The sequence below is a fragment of the Trachurus trachurus genome (genome assembly GCF_905171665.1).
Source record: "Trachurus trachurus genome assembly, chromosome: 16".
In the NCBI taxonomy this organism is placed as follows: domain Eukaryota; kingdom Metazoa; phylum Chordata; class Actinopteri; order Carangiformes; family Carangidae; genus Trachurus; species Trachurus trachurus.
The window spans coordinates 12911090-12926990 of NC_139902.1; the positions used below are offsets into that span (position 1 = coordinate 12911090).

Here is a 15901-nt window from a genome sequence, read left to right on the forward strand (position 1 = left end):
TTAAGATTTTCCTTCTAACATTTAACACTAACTTTTCCAGCTACATTCAGTGATTGAAGTCATCTTTTACCTCAAACTTTTAGGTGCAACAAGGGAAATTAGACAGGAAATGTCTTCATTGTGACAAGTAACTAAGCTGATCTCTTTATTTCTAGTCTTATGGTGTCACAGGTGCCTCTCACTCCACATTTCTGACATTTCACAATAAACTGTCGATCCAAAACTTGACTCATTCTTGTGCTCCTCATTGTATCCATTTGGCTAAGCCTGTGAATCACAGGATTGATTTAAAAACCAGACCATGTGCCCTTTATACTTATTTTATTAGATTTTTTTCAAAAGATAATATGTACACAATATTCACAAAATGGCAGTATTCATATCAGGTGGTATGGGGAAATGAGGGGTGGGGAGAAGGCATTGTAGATATACCTTCACCTTCAGTTGTTAGTGAGCTGCAACATAAACTATTAAAGCATTGCAGAGGCAATACAATACTTACTAGTGAGAGTGACTAGTTGCACACGGCAAACGGTCACAAACATACTCAACATTAAAGGAAAAGAAGAGAAGATGAGAAGAGAACAAATACTGGTTAGAGAAGTGTAGGAGAGAGCAGGAGAGGGGAGAGGACAGCATGCGGGGAGGAAAGGGGGGGCGGGGGGAAGAGGGAACAGAGACAAGATCAACTCAAATGAAAACGAGTTAAAGGGGAAATGGTGGGAAACGATGGGAGTTCTTCCAGTGCCAATTATCAAGGAAGGAGTTACAAAGACTGATGGAGATATACAGTAACATGGGAGCAAACAATACTGAAAATATGACTCAAGCATCGGAGGGGGGAGAAAAGAAAAAAAAAAACATCCGAAATGAACATGTGTATTGTTAGTCATCTGGGGTGGATTTTCTAATAAAAAAGAAAAAAAAAGAGTAAAGCTAACATCCTGGTCTGTTTCAACCTGAGACATCAGATATACGCACTTTAACCCTGTGTAAAAAGTTCACATTTACACAAGCCTAAGGCAACAAACTATCATCACAGCCTGCATAGCTCATAACATGTAAAGAAACCAAGAGGTCATTCTTAGCATGGGAGCACACACCAGCCAGTCAAATAAAAAAAACTGTTCCAAAATATTCTAAATGCAGATGAATTTCAGCATGTTCTGTATGTCCAGATGCATTTTAGATTATGAGTGATAAATCTTTCAAAACTGGACTTCAATATACAACTGAGCAAAGTCTATTGAGCAAACACAAGTCAAATGGTTCTTAAGAATAAAACAAACTGGGTGAAAAAAAAAAGACCTTATTGCCACATTTTTTTTGCAGAAACTTAACTCAAAAATGCAAATGCATCTGGACAAACAGAAAAAACAACACTGCAAGTTTCTCAATCCTCAAACAATGTTTAAAACTAAACAGGTATCAAGTTGCACAATGACATTTTTTAAATATTGAGGTTAGCAGCAAATCACATTAGCAGCAGATTCAACATTTTCACATTTCATTACGTGAGGCTCCCATGTATTTTTTTTTATATCAGCTGTGTGGCTTCAACTTGAGTGGGTCAAACCAAGACTTGGATTGCTCACAATTCACTCTCTCCGGCTGGCGTCTGGAGGAGGTTCGCCCACTTATCATCGCTCCATGTGCTCCTGCAATGCAGCAGTGCTACGAGCTGAGGAATGAGAAGTCTGGTGGTGCGTGAGAGAGGTTCAGGGAATGAGGGGAGGGAAGAGCAAAGAGGACAGGGGATCAGGTAGATGAAGGGGGAAGAAAGAAAACATGTTGAGATCATTGTCATTACATAGTATTTGCTGAAATAATGGTTAACAGGTGAACAAAAACGAAGTGATGATCCAGGTATTAACAAGCACTTTGTCAACTTGATGGAAATTTCTTTGCCTATGCTGCAAAGCAGGCAAGTGACAAGATGTACTGTGTTTTGTTTTTGCCTGAAGAAAAAAGGACAAAACCATGTGTTTCTTATCAGCGGGATTTGAGAATGACATCTTGCCAAAATTTGGTCAGAGTTTGTATTCGTTTACAGGAAAAACCTACCACTGGCAAATCATGACGTCCTACGCTATATCAACTGTAATGATGCTGACAAAAGACAGTGCACACAATCCAATCCAGACCTGTCTGCATGAAAGTTTACATATTCACATAAATGGTCTATGAGTTTTGTTTAACCCAGGAGAAAAAAAAAAACTATTCACACTTACCCATGTGTGAAAATAAAAATAAACTATGCACAAACTGAAAAGAGATCACATCAATATTATACAATATTTACAAAAATAAACTATTTAGACAAGTAAACATGTAGATTGTACAGCAGGCCTCTCCCAACTCGTGCTCTGGTCAGTTACACCAAAGATATAAATACCATGGGCTCAATGTTTCTACGGTGGTAAATAATACTGTTAAAATATAACTCAAATTATTTGGAACAATGTGAATCTGCGTTTTAAGTTTCAGCAAGATCTTTCATTACGAGGATCCAAATTGTGGGATACGACTGAAAGAAGCTTAAAGTTTTTTGAAATGTTCTGTTGGTTAGGGTCCCAAAGAGTTATAGACTTTTTAATCATCATCACCTAATTGAGTGCGCACCAATATTATTGCAGGTCCTGAAAAGCAAAACCTTTAGGAAAAAGGCCAAATCACATAAACAGAAACTTATTCTGCTACAATTCCACCACCACTTGGATTAATAGTTCTCTGTTCCAGAATGAGACTACAATTACTGCTTTTATTTTAGGATATTATTTCATTTCTCCTGAAAATAGACATAAAAGCACAATGCTGCACTCCACTTAAATCTCTCTCTTTATTAAATCACTGTCTACATCCGTTTAAAACTGATCTGCATTGAAATACTTCATGTCATTCAAACAGCAGCCAACACCTATGCAGTAATATTTCTGGGATCTTATTGACTCTGCCTTTCAGAATTTTGTCAAATCTGTGGTGCTACTTGATTTGTCCAAGGTCAACCTGTAAATTTTCATGAAACTGATTGCAGCTCCATAATTTGTTTTTCCTTTTTTTTCCCCGAGAAAGGCCAATACTGCTGTCCATAAAATGCAAGACTTAAAACATTCAACAAAGAAGAGATGTGAGGCAACATCTGTTTTGTTGTCATCCACCTCCTTCCAGAGAAGTCCCTCTCTCTTACCAGCCTTGCAGAGACCAGAGCCAGACTGCAGCATACAAACCACTCATTTGTGAATAAGCAGCATGTTTCCCTCGATGCTCCGTGCTGCACAACCTTCGGCTGGACTTGTAGATTCCATCTTAGCTGCCCGTTTCTTCTGAAGAGCAGCTCGTGAGGTTAAGACGGACGTCATTACTGGGCTTCGCTGTTGATCACGGTGTGCTGGCGGCATTTTCTACCTGAGGATGATGCAAACTTCCTCTCTGTGGCTGCTTTGATTCTGGAGATGGAGCTCAGCTTCCAGGATATGGAGGAGTGAGGATAAACGTGATGAGGAACACTTGCCTGCATCCTTTATCATACACAATGTCATTGGTTGTGACTTCTTTCCGGTGCTGGTCAACCATTTCATAACTTAGACCAACAGATGAATACTACTTGATTCAATCAGGAACGAGACTTTAGACACAGGTCCATAGCTTTCTCAGGCCATAAGGTTGGGGACAAGGGACAGGACGCACAACCAGCTGTAGATACACTGAGGTAACAGGATGCAGGGCGGGACATACAAACCACCATCTCTTCTTTCAGACACTGCTGCCATCTTCTCATCGCATCATCTCACAGTCTTTTAAGAGGAAACGCTGACTTGCTTCCATAGGCTTGACTTCAAACAGCAGAGAACCCCAGGATAAGTGACGTAAAGAGGGGCTGTTTGTGTTTCCCTTTTGATTGATGGGACTTGATTCTTCAGGTCTTGGAGCTGTTGACTTGAGGAAGGAAAAAAACATAACAGAACACTGTTAGCTTTGACATCTGACGGTGGTAAAGGAACAGGAACCATGAGGGGCAGCGCTTCCCTGATCTGGCTCTCTGACTAACTGGCCTGTAAGCGCTGAGACTATATGATCCCAAATCTAATCTGTTGACTCACTTTCCTGGCATCATAAATGTAGTGAGATAACATGGGGATTAGAATAACTAACAATAGTTGAGTGATGGTGTGTGTGCAGGCCTTCTTCCTCAAGTTTAACAACAGTTCCTATCTCAGATTCATTCTGAAATCTAGGTCTTGCAGCAGAGTATGTTAGTGTGCATTTTTCTCTATGGGTGTTCAACAGGTGTTAGTCTGCCCCTAGTCTTTCTGAATTGGCTGAGGTGTCTGCAGTGCAGTGCACTGAATATGCAAGAATCTATGAGGGTCCCTTAGTGTCTCCCTTTCTGTGCTACCACCCTCCCCCCCTCAGGATGCAGCCAAAGCGGCTGTGCTGGTTTTGCAGTCTATCTTTTCGGGGTCAGATTGAAAGAAGGTGACACCTAGCCCAGTAAGAAATGCCATACAGGAGTCTAAACAAGGGAAGCCCAGAGAGGACTGCACATACTGCACCGGCAAATCGGGCCTGAACCTGCAGAGAGAAAGAAGAAAGAGAAATATAGGTCACCACATAAGTTATGAGGGCCCACATTTTGTGAATGCATCCACCTGGAACATGACTTACGTTTTGACCATGGCCCGAAGTGCAATCTTTCTTTCCCTCTCTACAAACTTGTCAATGAGGTATGAAGCCATACGTGGGGCTTCAAGGTAGAGCTTAAAGAAACGCCGGAAGTTTCCCAATGCCCATGCAGCACGGAGTGCAAGGGCATGAGCCACACAAACATCTGCCCGCAGTGCTGGAGTCAGGTACACCAACTCAGTGGTCAGATCTGGAGGGGAAGGTGAACGATCACAGGTTAAATGTGAGGGAACATCTACGATGGGTGAGAACACATAATATGCACTGTCCAATAGTGACAAAATATCAATGAGAGCATACCTCCAGAGTTTCTAGTGAAGATATAATACAGCAATCTATATGCCGTAAACTCTCCTATGTTCTCCGAGGGATTATCCTTGTACAGGGCCTTCAGCTGGGTCTGACATTGATTGAACTCCTCATGGTCTCCCTAAAGACGATTAATATTCAGGTTATATTAAATGTCCTGTTGTGGTGTTCAGCTAATAAAACTGGTAGAAGTTAAATGACTCACCTTTTCGAGAGCAATACGTGCATGGCACTCATATACCTCGACTGTGAACTCAGTTCGCACCCCTTGGACCTGGATAGTGACAGATAAAGGTTTTTTTTAAAGAAGAAAAACATACCCATACCCATACAGAATCTGACTCTAAGGAGACAAGAACAGAGGGACAAAAAAATCTATGTAAAGATAACCAACCGTGAGGTCTTGTCGTATGGATTTCATCTGCTCACAGGCGTAGGTATAGTCCTGGTTGTTTTTCCAGTGGGCCTTCACAGCCAGCAAAGACTTTCTGAGCACCTAACAATGGAAAAACATTGCTATACATCAAAGACTGGGACTTTGTGGTCTGATTAAGGAGGTTCAATTGTGCACACACAGTAAGGAGGCCTGAATTATATTAACTACACTGAGGAGACTATAACAACAGGGATGAAAGAGAAGGACTTACATGTACAGGGCGCACAGTGGAAGGGTCAGGGGCACAGGTGAGCCTCAGGTAGTGTTTGGTGATGTCCTGACAGGTTCCCACAATGGGGCAGTCCTCCCAGCTCAGGCACTCTTGTGTCCCATCGGGCAGGTCCAAGGCGTTGATGGAGAGCACCAGGGGCTCTGAGCGCAGCTGCTTGTGGAAACGAGCTGCTCTGCTTTGCTTCTTTGCTTCTCTGTTGGGGTCGTGGAAATCCAGACCAGCACTTCCACCTTTCCTCTTCTTTCCAACACCAGCCTCGTCCATGTTTCTAGGAGAAAGGGGAAGTTATTCACAAGCCATCCCTATGGCGTGGGGTAGTGAAAACTAAATGGTGATGAATGAGGACACAAAAGTCGCCATTTTTGTAACAACATATTAAAAATAATTACCGTCTTCCTCTGTTTGCTTTTCCTCCTCTTCCTCGTCCTCTCTCTCCACCTCCTCGTCCTCTGTCCCTGTCATTACCACGACCACGGCCTCCTTTCTGATTTCTCCTTGACAGCTGAGGTCGGAGGTCACTGGAGATGCTGCTGTCTGACTGTGAGCCGGAATCACTGGAGGCACAGAGGCACAAGAAATTTAGAAAGGAATCACACCCAGCACCTGCAGTCTCCAAAGAAAAGGGGGCAAACGGTGTCTCACCTTCGCCTATGCCTTTGGTTGCTGCGATCCCTGTGTCGGCCATGTGAGGGGGATGGGGAGCGCGAGGAGGAGCGCGATGAACTAGAGGATGGACTCCTTTGAGAAAATATATTCCTGTAGTGGCCCAATCTGTGTCCACCACCCCTGCCTCTTGAAGCTGCAGCCGCCGTACTTCCACCACGGCCAATTGAGTTATCTGACGTTCTCTGGGATGTGACAGATTCCCAACGAGACTGCTTTACCTTTAGTCTACAAATAATAACAAAAATGATAATAATTTAGAAAAGAACATCTTGTTCAACCTGCAGGCAACAATATGACAAAACTGTTCAGAGCAAAGAAATAAAAGCATTGCAAATTAGTATTTGTTTGACTTTTAGCCTGAGTGCTGCTATTTTGACTTACTTCATAAGATTTAAAAATATAATTAACATTTGTTCAAGTAAACCACAACAAAACTCACTCTGGCAGTGGTTCATGAGTCCAGTCAATAGTGTAAGCAGAGCCATCTTTTAACCGGTCCTGCAGGACTTCCTTAAGCACCTTCTCTGTGCGATCTTTGTCCTCCTCCGACTCGCAGGCTGTAAAACAGCGCTGCACATATTCTTTCATGGCTTGGGGCCAGTCCTGGGGTCTGGAGCAAATATATACAAAGTAAATATGTTTTTCATATAAAAATACAGAAATCAATGGAGGAGGTCAGTTCTCACCGTGTCTGAGCACCTCCAGGTGCAGCACTGGCAGTAGCCGGGGAGGAGGGCGCTGGATTCAATCCTGAAGGCTGCTCGCCCGGAGGGAAAGCCTGATTGGACACTGGACCACACTGAACCTGATAGGGCCTCTTGGGAATATTGAACTTCACAGAAGATGTCCCAGGAGCTTCTGAACACAACAGGAAGGAAAACAATTAAGACATAAAAACTAACAGAACTGTTTGCATAACTAACAGTTTTCTGCCTTCTGTCCACAGCTGCATGCTTTAACCTGAAGTGACTTTCTTTTTCTTTTATAGTTTTTCCAACATTCCTGAAACTAGCCAGTAATTAAACACACTCAAATACTAAATTTAATATAATAATAATTATGATAGGTATAAAATGTGTCAGCTGCATCAGATAGCTCACACCCACATCAAACTCATTCAGCCAAGAAAACATTGAACATGTTATCATCATCAGTAAATCTTACGTTTCATGCGGTGCCAAAGTTGTTGTCCTTGTTTTTGGTTTTTGGTTTTGTTGCCGTCTCCTCTGCCTAAGCCTGGTACATACTGGCTTGGCTGCTGGGAGTTATTCTGAGAGGGCTGGTAGGTGTTCTGGGCCTGAAAACCCTGGCCATAATTAGGCCTTCCCTGGGAGTGATTGTAGATTTGCATTTGGTTGGGGTCACCTGGTGGGTATGGCATGGAGTTGTTGGCACTGTAAGCATTTTGTGATGGGGGAGGGGGATACTGGGAATTGGGTGGGGGAGGAATAGATGGGGGTGGGGGAGGAGGGGGTTTCTCCGAGGTGGTTGGGCTCTGGGGTGGCTGGGGATTGGCAGGGGGAGGGGGTTGTGGTTGAGAAGGGTAGCTAGGGGACTGGTCTTCCATGCCTGGTACTGGAGGAGGCTACAATAAGACAAAAGGAAAAGACTATTAAGCTGTAGGAAAAAAATCCCAAATAAATAAAAGAGCAAATATGTTCTGTCACAGTGAAATGGGATGGGAACATTTAAAAAACTGACATAGGGTCACTGTCAAATTTTAAATCTATGATTTTACCCCTGACATAATTTCAGACTTTTATTTTTCTCCAACTCAACAAAACCTTGTTACGTACCTGTCCATTGGAGGTTGGTGTTCCTGGGTAAGGCCCTGGAGGCACCCCATACTGATTTGGTGGATAAGCAGCTCCATACTGGAAATTCAGAAAAGACCATGTTGTAATTTGTGTCACTTTCCCTATTTGTACCCAAGTGTACCTTAAGAGCTATATCCCCATCCATTAGCATCAGCTGTTACATTCAGAGACGCATACAAACAAGCTAACAGTGCTGAACAACAAGTTGATCAGATTTTATTAAAAGTTGTTATGGTAACATGTTTTAGAGCAAAAATTCCTGTCTCTACTTACTGGACCCATGGGGTAGTAATAGTTATAGGGGTATGTGTATCCAGGATAGGGCTGCTGGGTCTGCTGGTACCATGGATAGTACTGCTGCTGCTGCTGCTGCTGCTGCTGTTGTTGCTGTTGTTGCTGTTGTTGCTGATGCTGCTGCTGTTGCTGCTGCTGTTGCTGCTGTTGCTGCATGGCAACAGAGTCTGTCACTGCTGGCTGGAACTGACCAGTCTGAAATCACACACATGCACAAATTACCATAGTTATAACAGGGAATATAGAGGATGTTCTGCAAACAGGCCCAGAAAAGTCGATTCAGTAAGAACTTTAAATTCAATGTTTATGTAACTACTAACAAAACGAACACTGTATAGCATATTAAACATCACACTTTTCCCAGCTTATATTGGCAAAATGCCTGACTTGCACTGCATTTGTCAGTTTTGACATATCAATTCTGTATCACAGAATAAAAGGGCTTTCTGTACAACTTCTGTAGAGGCAGAACAAAAAAACAAGAGGTAATTCAAGGGCATAATGCTACAAAACACACACCTCTGCTGTAGTCCGGTTGGCCTGTGTGGTCTTAGCAGCACTCTGACTCTTGTTAATGGATGCTAGTGCTTGTCTAGCTTTCTCCCATTCTGGGTTTTCATGAACCTGGCCATCTCCGGTAGCACCATAGGACCTGTTATCAACACAACATTAGTCAAGGCTTCTTCAGAATCTAAAACAGGCACTCAGTTGTCAGTTGATTAGCAAAAGCTAAACCAAACTGGCACGTTAGTTCATTAAGAAACCCTACCTCCACGAATATCTCAGTGTTCACTCTCCAAGAACCCGACAATTAAAGATATTCAGTCGACCGTACAGTTATTCTTGAGGATTAAGTTTGTAGAGCTATTGAATTATTTGAAGCGTCGTTTTGCAGACGGGTATTTTCTGCTGTGTTGTGAGCGCAGATTTAACAGACATAAGATAACCTATGCCCCTCGTTGAATAATGCAATTTTTATCAACTGAAATACAGTCAACGGCTCATTCCAGAACTGATTTAAATTGTAACGTTAACGTTTCTCTTCAGTCTCACGTGCACAACAGATCACATATTATATCGAAAACTGTCTGCAATATATTCACTACAGTCCATTTGGCAGCATCGTACATGTATTAGCTGACCCATCGGGGTTAAAGTAAAGACAAAAGCGACAAAAGTCGTCAACATCACACTGTAGTCGACGCGAAGCTTGCCCTGTTTTTGTTCAGCTAAAAGGAATAACAGTTACGTTACTGTCTGCTAACGTTAACTTAGTAACGAGACAAACAGCACCAGTAACCTCATCTCTTGACATAAACCGAAATATAACATATCTTGTCTCTAAAGATATTATGCAAAATAATAGATGTTATAAGCAGATCACGGGTTAGCTTTCTGTTAACCAGGTCAACGGCCTGTGTGTTGCTAACATTTGACAACACCCTGAGCTTAGCTGATTACCATTTACTCTAATATGAAACTGGTGGCCACTGCTTTATTAGCACTATCGTATAACTTTGTGCGACTATCGCCTCTTTCACTTAGTTTTGTGAAAAATATGGCCAGAAAATGCGACCTACCAGTTCGTTGCTGGGGTTGCTTGTGCCGTGTTGGCCGCCATTTCGCCACAGATCTGGGTTAGCGCTGGGAGCTAACGCTAACACAGCGTAGGCTAGCGAGAGGGTGGGCTAACGCTAACGCTAGCGTTAGCTCTCCTGCTACAGCCAAAGGTAAACAAGATGAAGTCGGACACGATGTCAACTGTCTGGTTACACCAAGCGCAGTCAGACGACCTGAAGAGCACCACTTACCCTGACAAAATAAACGGTGATATATTTATTAGAGATACAAATTAAAAAATAAAGTTAACATTAACATATTTGCTTCTTTCTACGTTAGCGACTGACTTCGTCTGACCAGACTGTGCAGATACAAAATGGCAGATAAGTTAAACTGGCCAAGTCAAGTGACGTCCTGTACTGGAGTAGTGGGTGTTTTTTTGCCCAGAGTAGCTCCTGTCAGGCAGAACCTTACAGAACCTCCTCCCGGCGCTGGTCCCGCCCCCTCCGAGGTCCACCAATCAAATGCCTACTTTGCACAAAGGTCAGACTCGTATTCGGCATTCTTCCTGTCAATCATTACGTACCTGCGGAGCTAAACACAGGGCAGGAACACTCTAAAAACAACACTTTCCTAAATTGTTTAGTTGGTGAAAAGGAAAAGAAACTTGACTACATTATCTAACCTATAATCTTTATGAATCACCAGATATCCATGCAGTCATAATTAATAACATTAATAACATTATAACAGCAGGTAAGGGTTAGGGGTCAGGTGTAAAGCTGGGCAGCAATAATTTTACCCTAAACAATTCCTATCTGTTTTTAACCCCCTAAGAATTATAGATCTTAAATCTACTCTCCCACAAGGTTAGTCTACATACATTTTCCCTCTCCCTTCCCGTGAAGCACACACAGCTGCAGGATATGTGTTTGTGTCGCCTGCTGTGTGCATTACATAGAAGGGAGTCATTTCCTGTCAGAGAGTCTCTCCCACACTTAATCCCCACAATTATTATAGAGGTCTCTATGGAGGTAGGGTTTCTTGTGGAGTGTGAATTATGTTTAAAACTGCTCCAAGGTTCATGAATGAGTTGCTGTTTCACAGCAATGAAAAGTAGGCCTTACAATACCTTTCTAAGGACATTTTCCTCTGTGGTACATTTTGGTACCAAATTAAACAAAACATTTCTGTCTGTAATTTCAGAAGAAAGTGTTTTACACCGCAACCGTGAATGGAGGACTCATGACCTCTGACATAGGCTACACATAGGCTATTTCAAATAGGCCTATCAAATTTTTGTGGGAAAAATCCAGTTTGATTTTAGGGGCACAGCTTTAAAATAACTTAAATACTGTATTAACTGTAATTTCCAGTCCATTTCTCACAGTGAATGAAATCATGTGCCAGCTGAATGAATAATTTGTTCCCATTGTTGTACGTCGGTTACATCATCGTACAAATATGTTGAGCATTTGTGACAATCTCACAAACAATGACTCACAGCCGCGCTATTGTATGAATACCTAGGGTTTTGTGAACCCTCTGTTTCTTTAACCCACGAGAGGAAGCTTGATAATAGCCTACTCCTACAAGCCATCATTGCTCCACTGCTGTTGTTGAAACCAAATTCAGGCAATTTCTAGTCTTTTTTTTTTATTTTTTTTTTTATAGACTATTACATGTGACTCAGTGTGCACCAGACAGACACTCTTCAAAAAATATGCTTTGTCAGATAAGTATTGCAATATGCCAGGGCAGATTTCACTGATTGCTTTCCATAAAATACAGCATAATTGCAGTTCATTTCAAGTTAAACCCTTCATAATAACTGCAGTGTACAGTAAAATTTGTCTGGTATGCTGGCGTCACATTAAATTTAACCATAGCCAGACAAAATTTCTTTACTATAGGACTTCAGTCATGTAAGGCTACCCTAGAAGTTAGGGCTTAAGATTTCTTTTTTTTCTTTTCTTTTTTTTTTTACAGAAAAGTGGGGATTTTAGCAAGTTTGTGTCTGTTAAACTTGACAGAAAATTTAGGCTGATCATATTAATTTCTTGCAGTGAGTTTTGAAACATTCAACATTAAAAGTTTGTAAATAAAACGTAATTTGACTAATTATCAAAAGAACTGTATAATAGTAATAAATGAAACCTAAAAATTGAGTTATTTTAATAATTTGACTTAGTGTTTATTTTGTGTGTATTTTTTTGTTTTGTCAACAAATCCCAAACAAGACCACTTCCAACAATCAATTCATCCAAACAAGAAATATCTATGTCCCTATTGTCACTTTTCTACATCTGTCAAAAAAGTGTATGGTCTGAATGTAAATTTATCCTCTCCCATCTCAATTTTAAAGATTTAGATGTAATAATACAAATGTGCTGAGGACTGGGATTTGTTAAAAATAGCTGTTTTAAATAGAACTTGAACAAATGGAAAACTGAAATAATTACGGTATGCCTATAATGACAGGGTTTAACTTGTGATCTCAGTGGGTATTCTAAATCTTAATCATCAAGTTTAAGTAATCATTTAGGTTGACACCACTAACAAATTGATAGCCTACTTTAAATGGATATTCCAACACATAATCCTTTTCACATGAACTCCCATGCATCCATATTGTCCTGTTTCGTAACCAGTAAGCTCTAGCCCACAAAAATTTGGATAAAAATACTCTCTGGAAACTTGACTGCCGGTCTGGTTTATATTTTTACAATGTCTGGTGAAGTCGACAGCAGCACTTTGATCCAGCTCTCCCTAATATCTGTCGCGTCACTTCCTCACCCCGTGCCCATCCCTTTGGAAGAAAAAGAAAATTCACACAGACAAACGACGGCGAGAAAAAGAACGAGGGAAAAGTCGAGAGGGACGCGCGAGGGCGAAAGCCACATGAAAAAGTTGGATATTGTGGAGGTAGCCAACCAGAGACCAGAATATACGCTTTAAAGTAAGTTTTCCATACTTTGACTTGTTTTGGTGACGCTCATTCAGGTCAATCGATTAGCTGAGTTTCGCATTGATCTAAACGATCCGCTCACTGCCTAGTCAATAAACGCTGTCCTCGTGCGCTCTTCGCATAGGCGAGTCCTACATCTAACTAATGTAATATATAATTTACTTTAATCATCATTGTAAAGTTCTGTGGGTTGAACTAGGCCTGTTAGCCCCCCACCCCCCCTTTCCCAAATCCAGCTCTCCCACATATAGACTACTAGCTTTGAGAATAAGCTTCTGAATGTGTAAACTAGTTTTTGGTGCTGATAAAGAAGGAAGATGTGATTGAAATGGCTCAAAAGACATCATCAGATATCTGTGGTATTATTGGCTAACACCTACTGTAATAATTATTAATTTAAATAGTTGCATTGACCTCAACAACAACAACAAGAATAGTTTTGTCATGCTGACATTTGTATGTAATGGCCACCAAGGTAACACAGCCCAGAAGTTTTGGGACAGTAATTTCAGTTTAGTTTTTTTATAGTCTTGTTTTTGTCCACAAACACCCCTGAGGGTAGAGAAAAGTATGTGCTAGCGTTGCATGTGTGAGCTTCAAGTACAAGTCTCAGCATGGCCTTCACAGCCACCAGTGCCAAAATGCTCATTGGTCTCCTGCAATATTGCACAACACGCTGAGGTTTTTACACAGCCCTGTCTTATCAGGAGGTTGGACCAGGGCTCAAGTATTCACTTGCACATTTTTATATGCTATCTCATTTGCTCAGAGTGCTGCTTCTTTTATTGACTCTGTCGTGTCTTTAAAAACATTGACTATTTCTCCCTCTTCTTCATCCCGTCCTCAATCTATCTACAGTCATGCCACTTCACAAATCATCTCGGGCCCCTCGCCTGGACCCCACCATGATCTCAGCGCCACTAGGTGACTTTCGCCACACTATGCACATTGGAAGGGGAGGTGATGCCTTTGGGGACACCTCCTTCCTGTCCACTCTTGGCCCAAGTCAGTCCAGCCCAGACCAGGGGAGTCCAGGAGGAATGCCAGCTGCTGATTCTGAGGTGGCAAGCAACCACAGTGACCATACAGATGCTCCGGGAAGCCCTCAGGACAATGAGCTTCATCACTCCGAATCAGTGTCTTCATTCACCCTGGACCTGGACTTGGACCTAGGGCCGTCTATGCTGGGAGATGTACTAGGAGTCATGGATGGACTGGGGCTTGACTCAGATGAGGGAGATGCGTTCAGTCCCAAAAGTGGCACATCCTCGGTGGAAACGAAGCAGGGCAAAGGGGCCACGGAGATGTCTGTGAACATGCAGAATGAGCTGAACGGGAAGAACTTGTTAGGGTTGGATGGAAACCAGGTGGGAGACGGCAGGATACCAGATGGGAATGGGATCAAGCCAAAGGGGTTAAAACCAAAAGTGAGATTCAGTGACAAACGAGAGGAGATCATTCGCCAGGCATCTGAGGAGGAAGAAGGTCAAGGGTTTGACTTCCAGGATGAGAATCAGCTGGTGTGTCAAAGTCCAACGAGGGGTGAGAGCCGAGAGGGTGAAATTGAGTTCACCAATCACAAAGTAGATTTGCCACCTAGTCCTGCCTCTTCGCACAGCTCAGAGTATGAAGGAGTCACCCCATTGGACAGTAGGAGGGTCGACAGCTGCCACTCAGAGACTGATTCGGAGGAGGAGGAAGAGGGGGAAGTAGGAAAAGGCTACACATTTGAAGATGAGTTTGATGATGAAATTGGTCTATAGGGGGCAGGTATGGTTTCTTTGTGAAAACAAACTTTGCTGTTGAGTAAATCAAGGATACTGTATTTTCCTTAACTCATCACTTCAGTATCATTTGAATGGGAGGCTTAAACAGAATATATATGAATGCAAACTGGATTTTTCAAGACTCAGAGGTATACGGTTAAGACGATGTTGCTCAACTGGAAAAGACATTGTATGTTTTATCTACAAAGGGTGACAGATTTACCAAAGAACTTTGATCAAAATCAGAAAAAAATGTAATTTAGGTTATTACAGTGAAATGTTTGTAGCACTTTGGTTCATTTCATTCACCTGGAAACTTTGCTATGAAACTGAGGATCAGTGGAAAGTTTGATTCAGGCTAAATGAATAATGCTTGCATTGTTTTTTTGTTTTTTAATTATGTCTTATATTTGCCATCAGTTCAGTTCACAAATCATCTGTTGTGTTGACTGAACTTTACCTTATTGTGCCTTAAAGGGAGCTGTACTTACATTATTGTACCGTGTTATACCAGTGTCTTATTAGTTTTTCTCATATTGCATGTTTTGAAAAGTTTTACAAACAAAAAGTTCAGAGAGACATTGTCAGAAAATAAAGTTATTATGAATTACTGTGAATTTGTCACATTACTAATCTGACACTGTTTCTCTGGATTAGACCAAATCAGAGCTGTTCTCAGAATGCAGTTATATTGTACGTTTTCATACCTACCAAAGTTTCTTGGGGCTGTGGGGCTGGACTGACCCTAAAATGCTAGGGGCCGGCGATGTATTTTTGTACATGCTTTTTGCTTGTATAGTGCTTGTTTTTTTATGTGTTATGTCATAATGCTGTAAAAGGGAGAGATCATATCATAATGTTCATCTATTGAAAATGCTGGTTTAAACACATTAACCTGTGGTTTCATAAAGATTACATTGAAAACAATAAAACTATTATCGGGATCAAAAATAATCACCAGCCTTGACTATGACTCTTTTTTTGGAAATGATTCTAGGGCAAATCTAAAGCAAAAAAGGGAAAGTATTGTCTGAAGATCCCATGACCTTGGCTGTGTCCAGAATCACTCCACATTCATTATAGTGCGCTATAATATCTGTCTGCCTTTTATCTAAATTCTGAGACACACTCTATAGTGCTGTAAAACATTCCAGAATCTGACAAAAGGAA

The 15901-nt window shown here is 41.6% G+C and overlaps 2 protein-coding genes across 2 annotated transcripts; one reads left to right on the forward strand and one right to left on the reverse strand.

The window, feature by feature from the left end:
* Positions 1 to 306: 306 nt before the first annotated feature.
* Positions 307 to 10385, reverse strand: leng8 (leukocyte receptor cluster (LRC) member 8). Its single transcript, XM_083988819.1, has 15 exons — positions 10018 to 10385; positions 8957 to 9089; positions 8417 to 8632; positions 8123 to 8200; positions 7491 to 7911; positions 7013 to 7184; positions 6766 to 6936; positions 6303 to 6551; positions 6050 to 6214; positions 5640 to 5928; positions 5387 to 5488; positions 5198 to 5266; positions 4984 to 5113; positions 4666 to 4873; positions 307 to 4572 (listed from the first exon to the last, which is right to left on the reverse strand). Exons 1-15 carry the CDS (start codon positions 10056 to 10058, stop codon positions 4410 to 4412), a joined length of 2607 nt encoding a protein of 868 aa, XP_083844945.1. The 5' UTR covers positions 10059 to 10385; the 3' UTR covers positions 307 to 4409.
* A 2421-nt stretch (positions 10386 to 12806) lies between these two features.
* On the forward strand, positions 12807 to 15679 carry cdc42ep5 (CDC42 effector protein (Rho GTPase binding) 5). Its single transcript, XM_083990503.1, has 2 exons — positions 12807 to 12956; positions 13824 to 15679. The coding sequence occupies exon 2, from the start codon at positions 13826 to 13828 to the stop codon at positions 14726 to 14728; it is 903 nt and encodes a 300-aa protein (XP_083846629.1). The 5' UTR covers positions 12807 to 12956; positions 13824 to 13825; the 3' UTR covers positions 14729 to 15679.
* Positions 15680 to 15901: the final 222 nt, after the last annotated feature.

Coding starts and splice junctions, on each gene's coding strand:
- leng8 (XM_083988819.1), bottom strand. CDS start 10,058: ATGGCGGCCAACACGGCACAAGCAACCCCAGCAACGAACTG. Junction 5,114..5,197: donor CACGTATTGCTCTCGAAAAG/GTGAGTCATTTA, acceptor AATCGTCTTTAG/GGAGACCATGAGGAGTTCAA. Junction 4,573..4,665: donor CTTCGGGCCATGGTCAAAAC/GTAAGTCATGTT, acceptor TTCTCTCTGCAG/GTTCAGGCCCGATTTGCCGG.
- cdc42ep5 (XM_083990503.1), top strand. CDS start 13,826: ATGCCACTTCACAAATCATCTCGGGCCCCTCGCCTGGACCCCACCATG.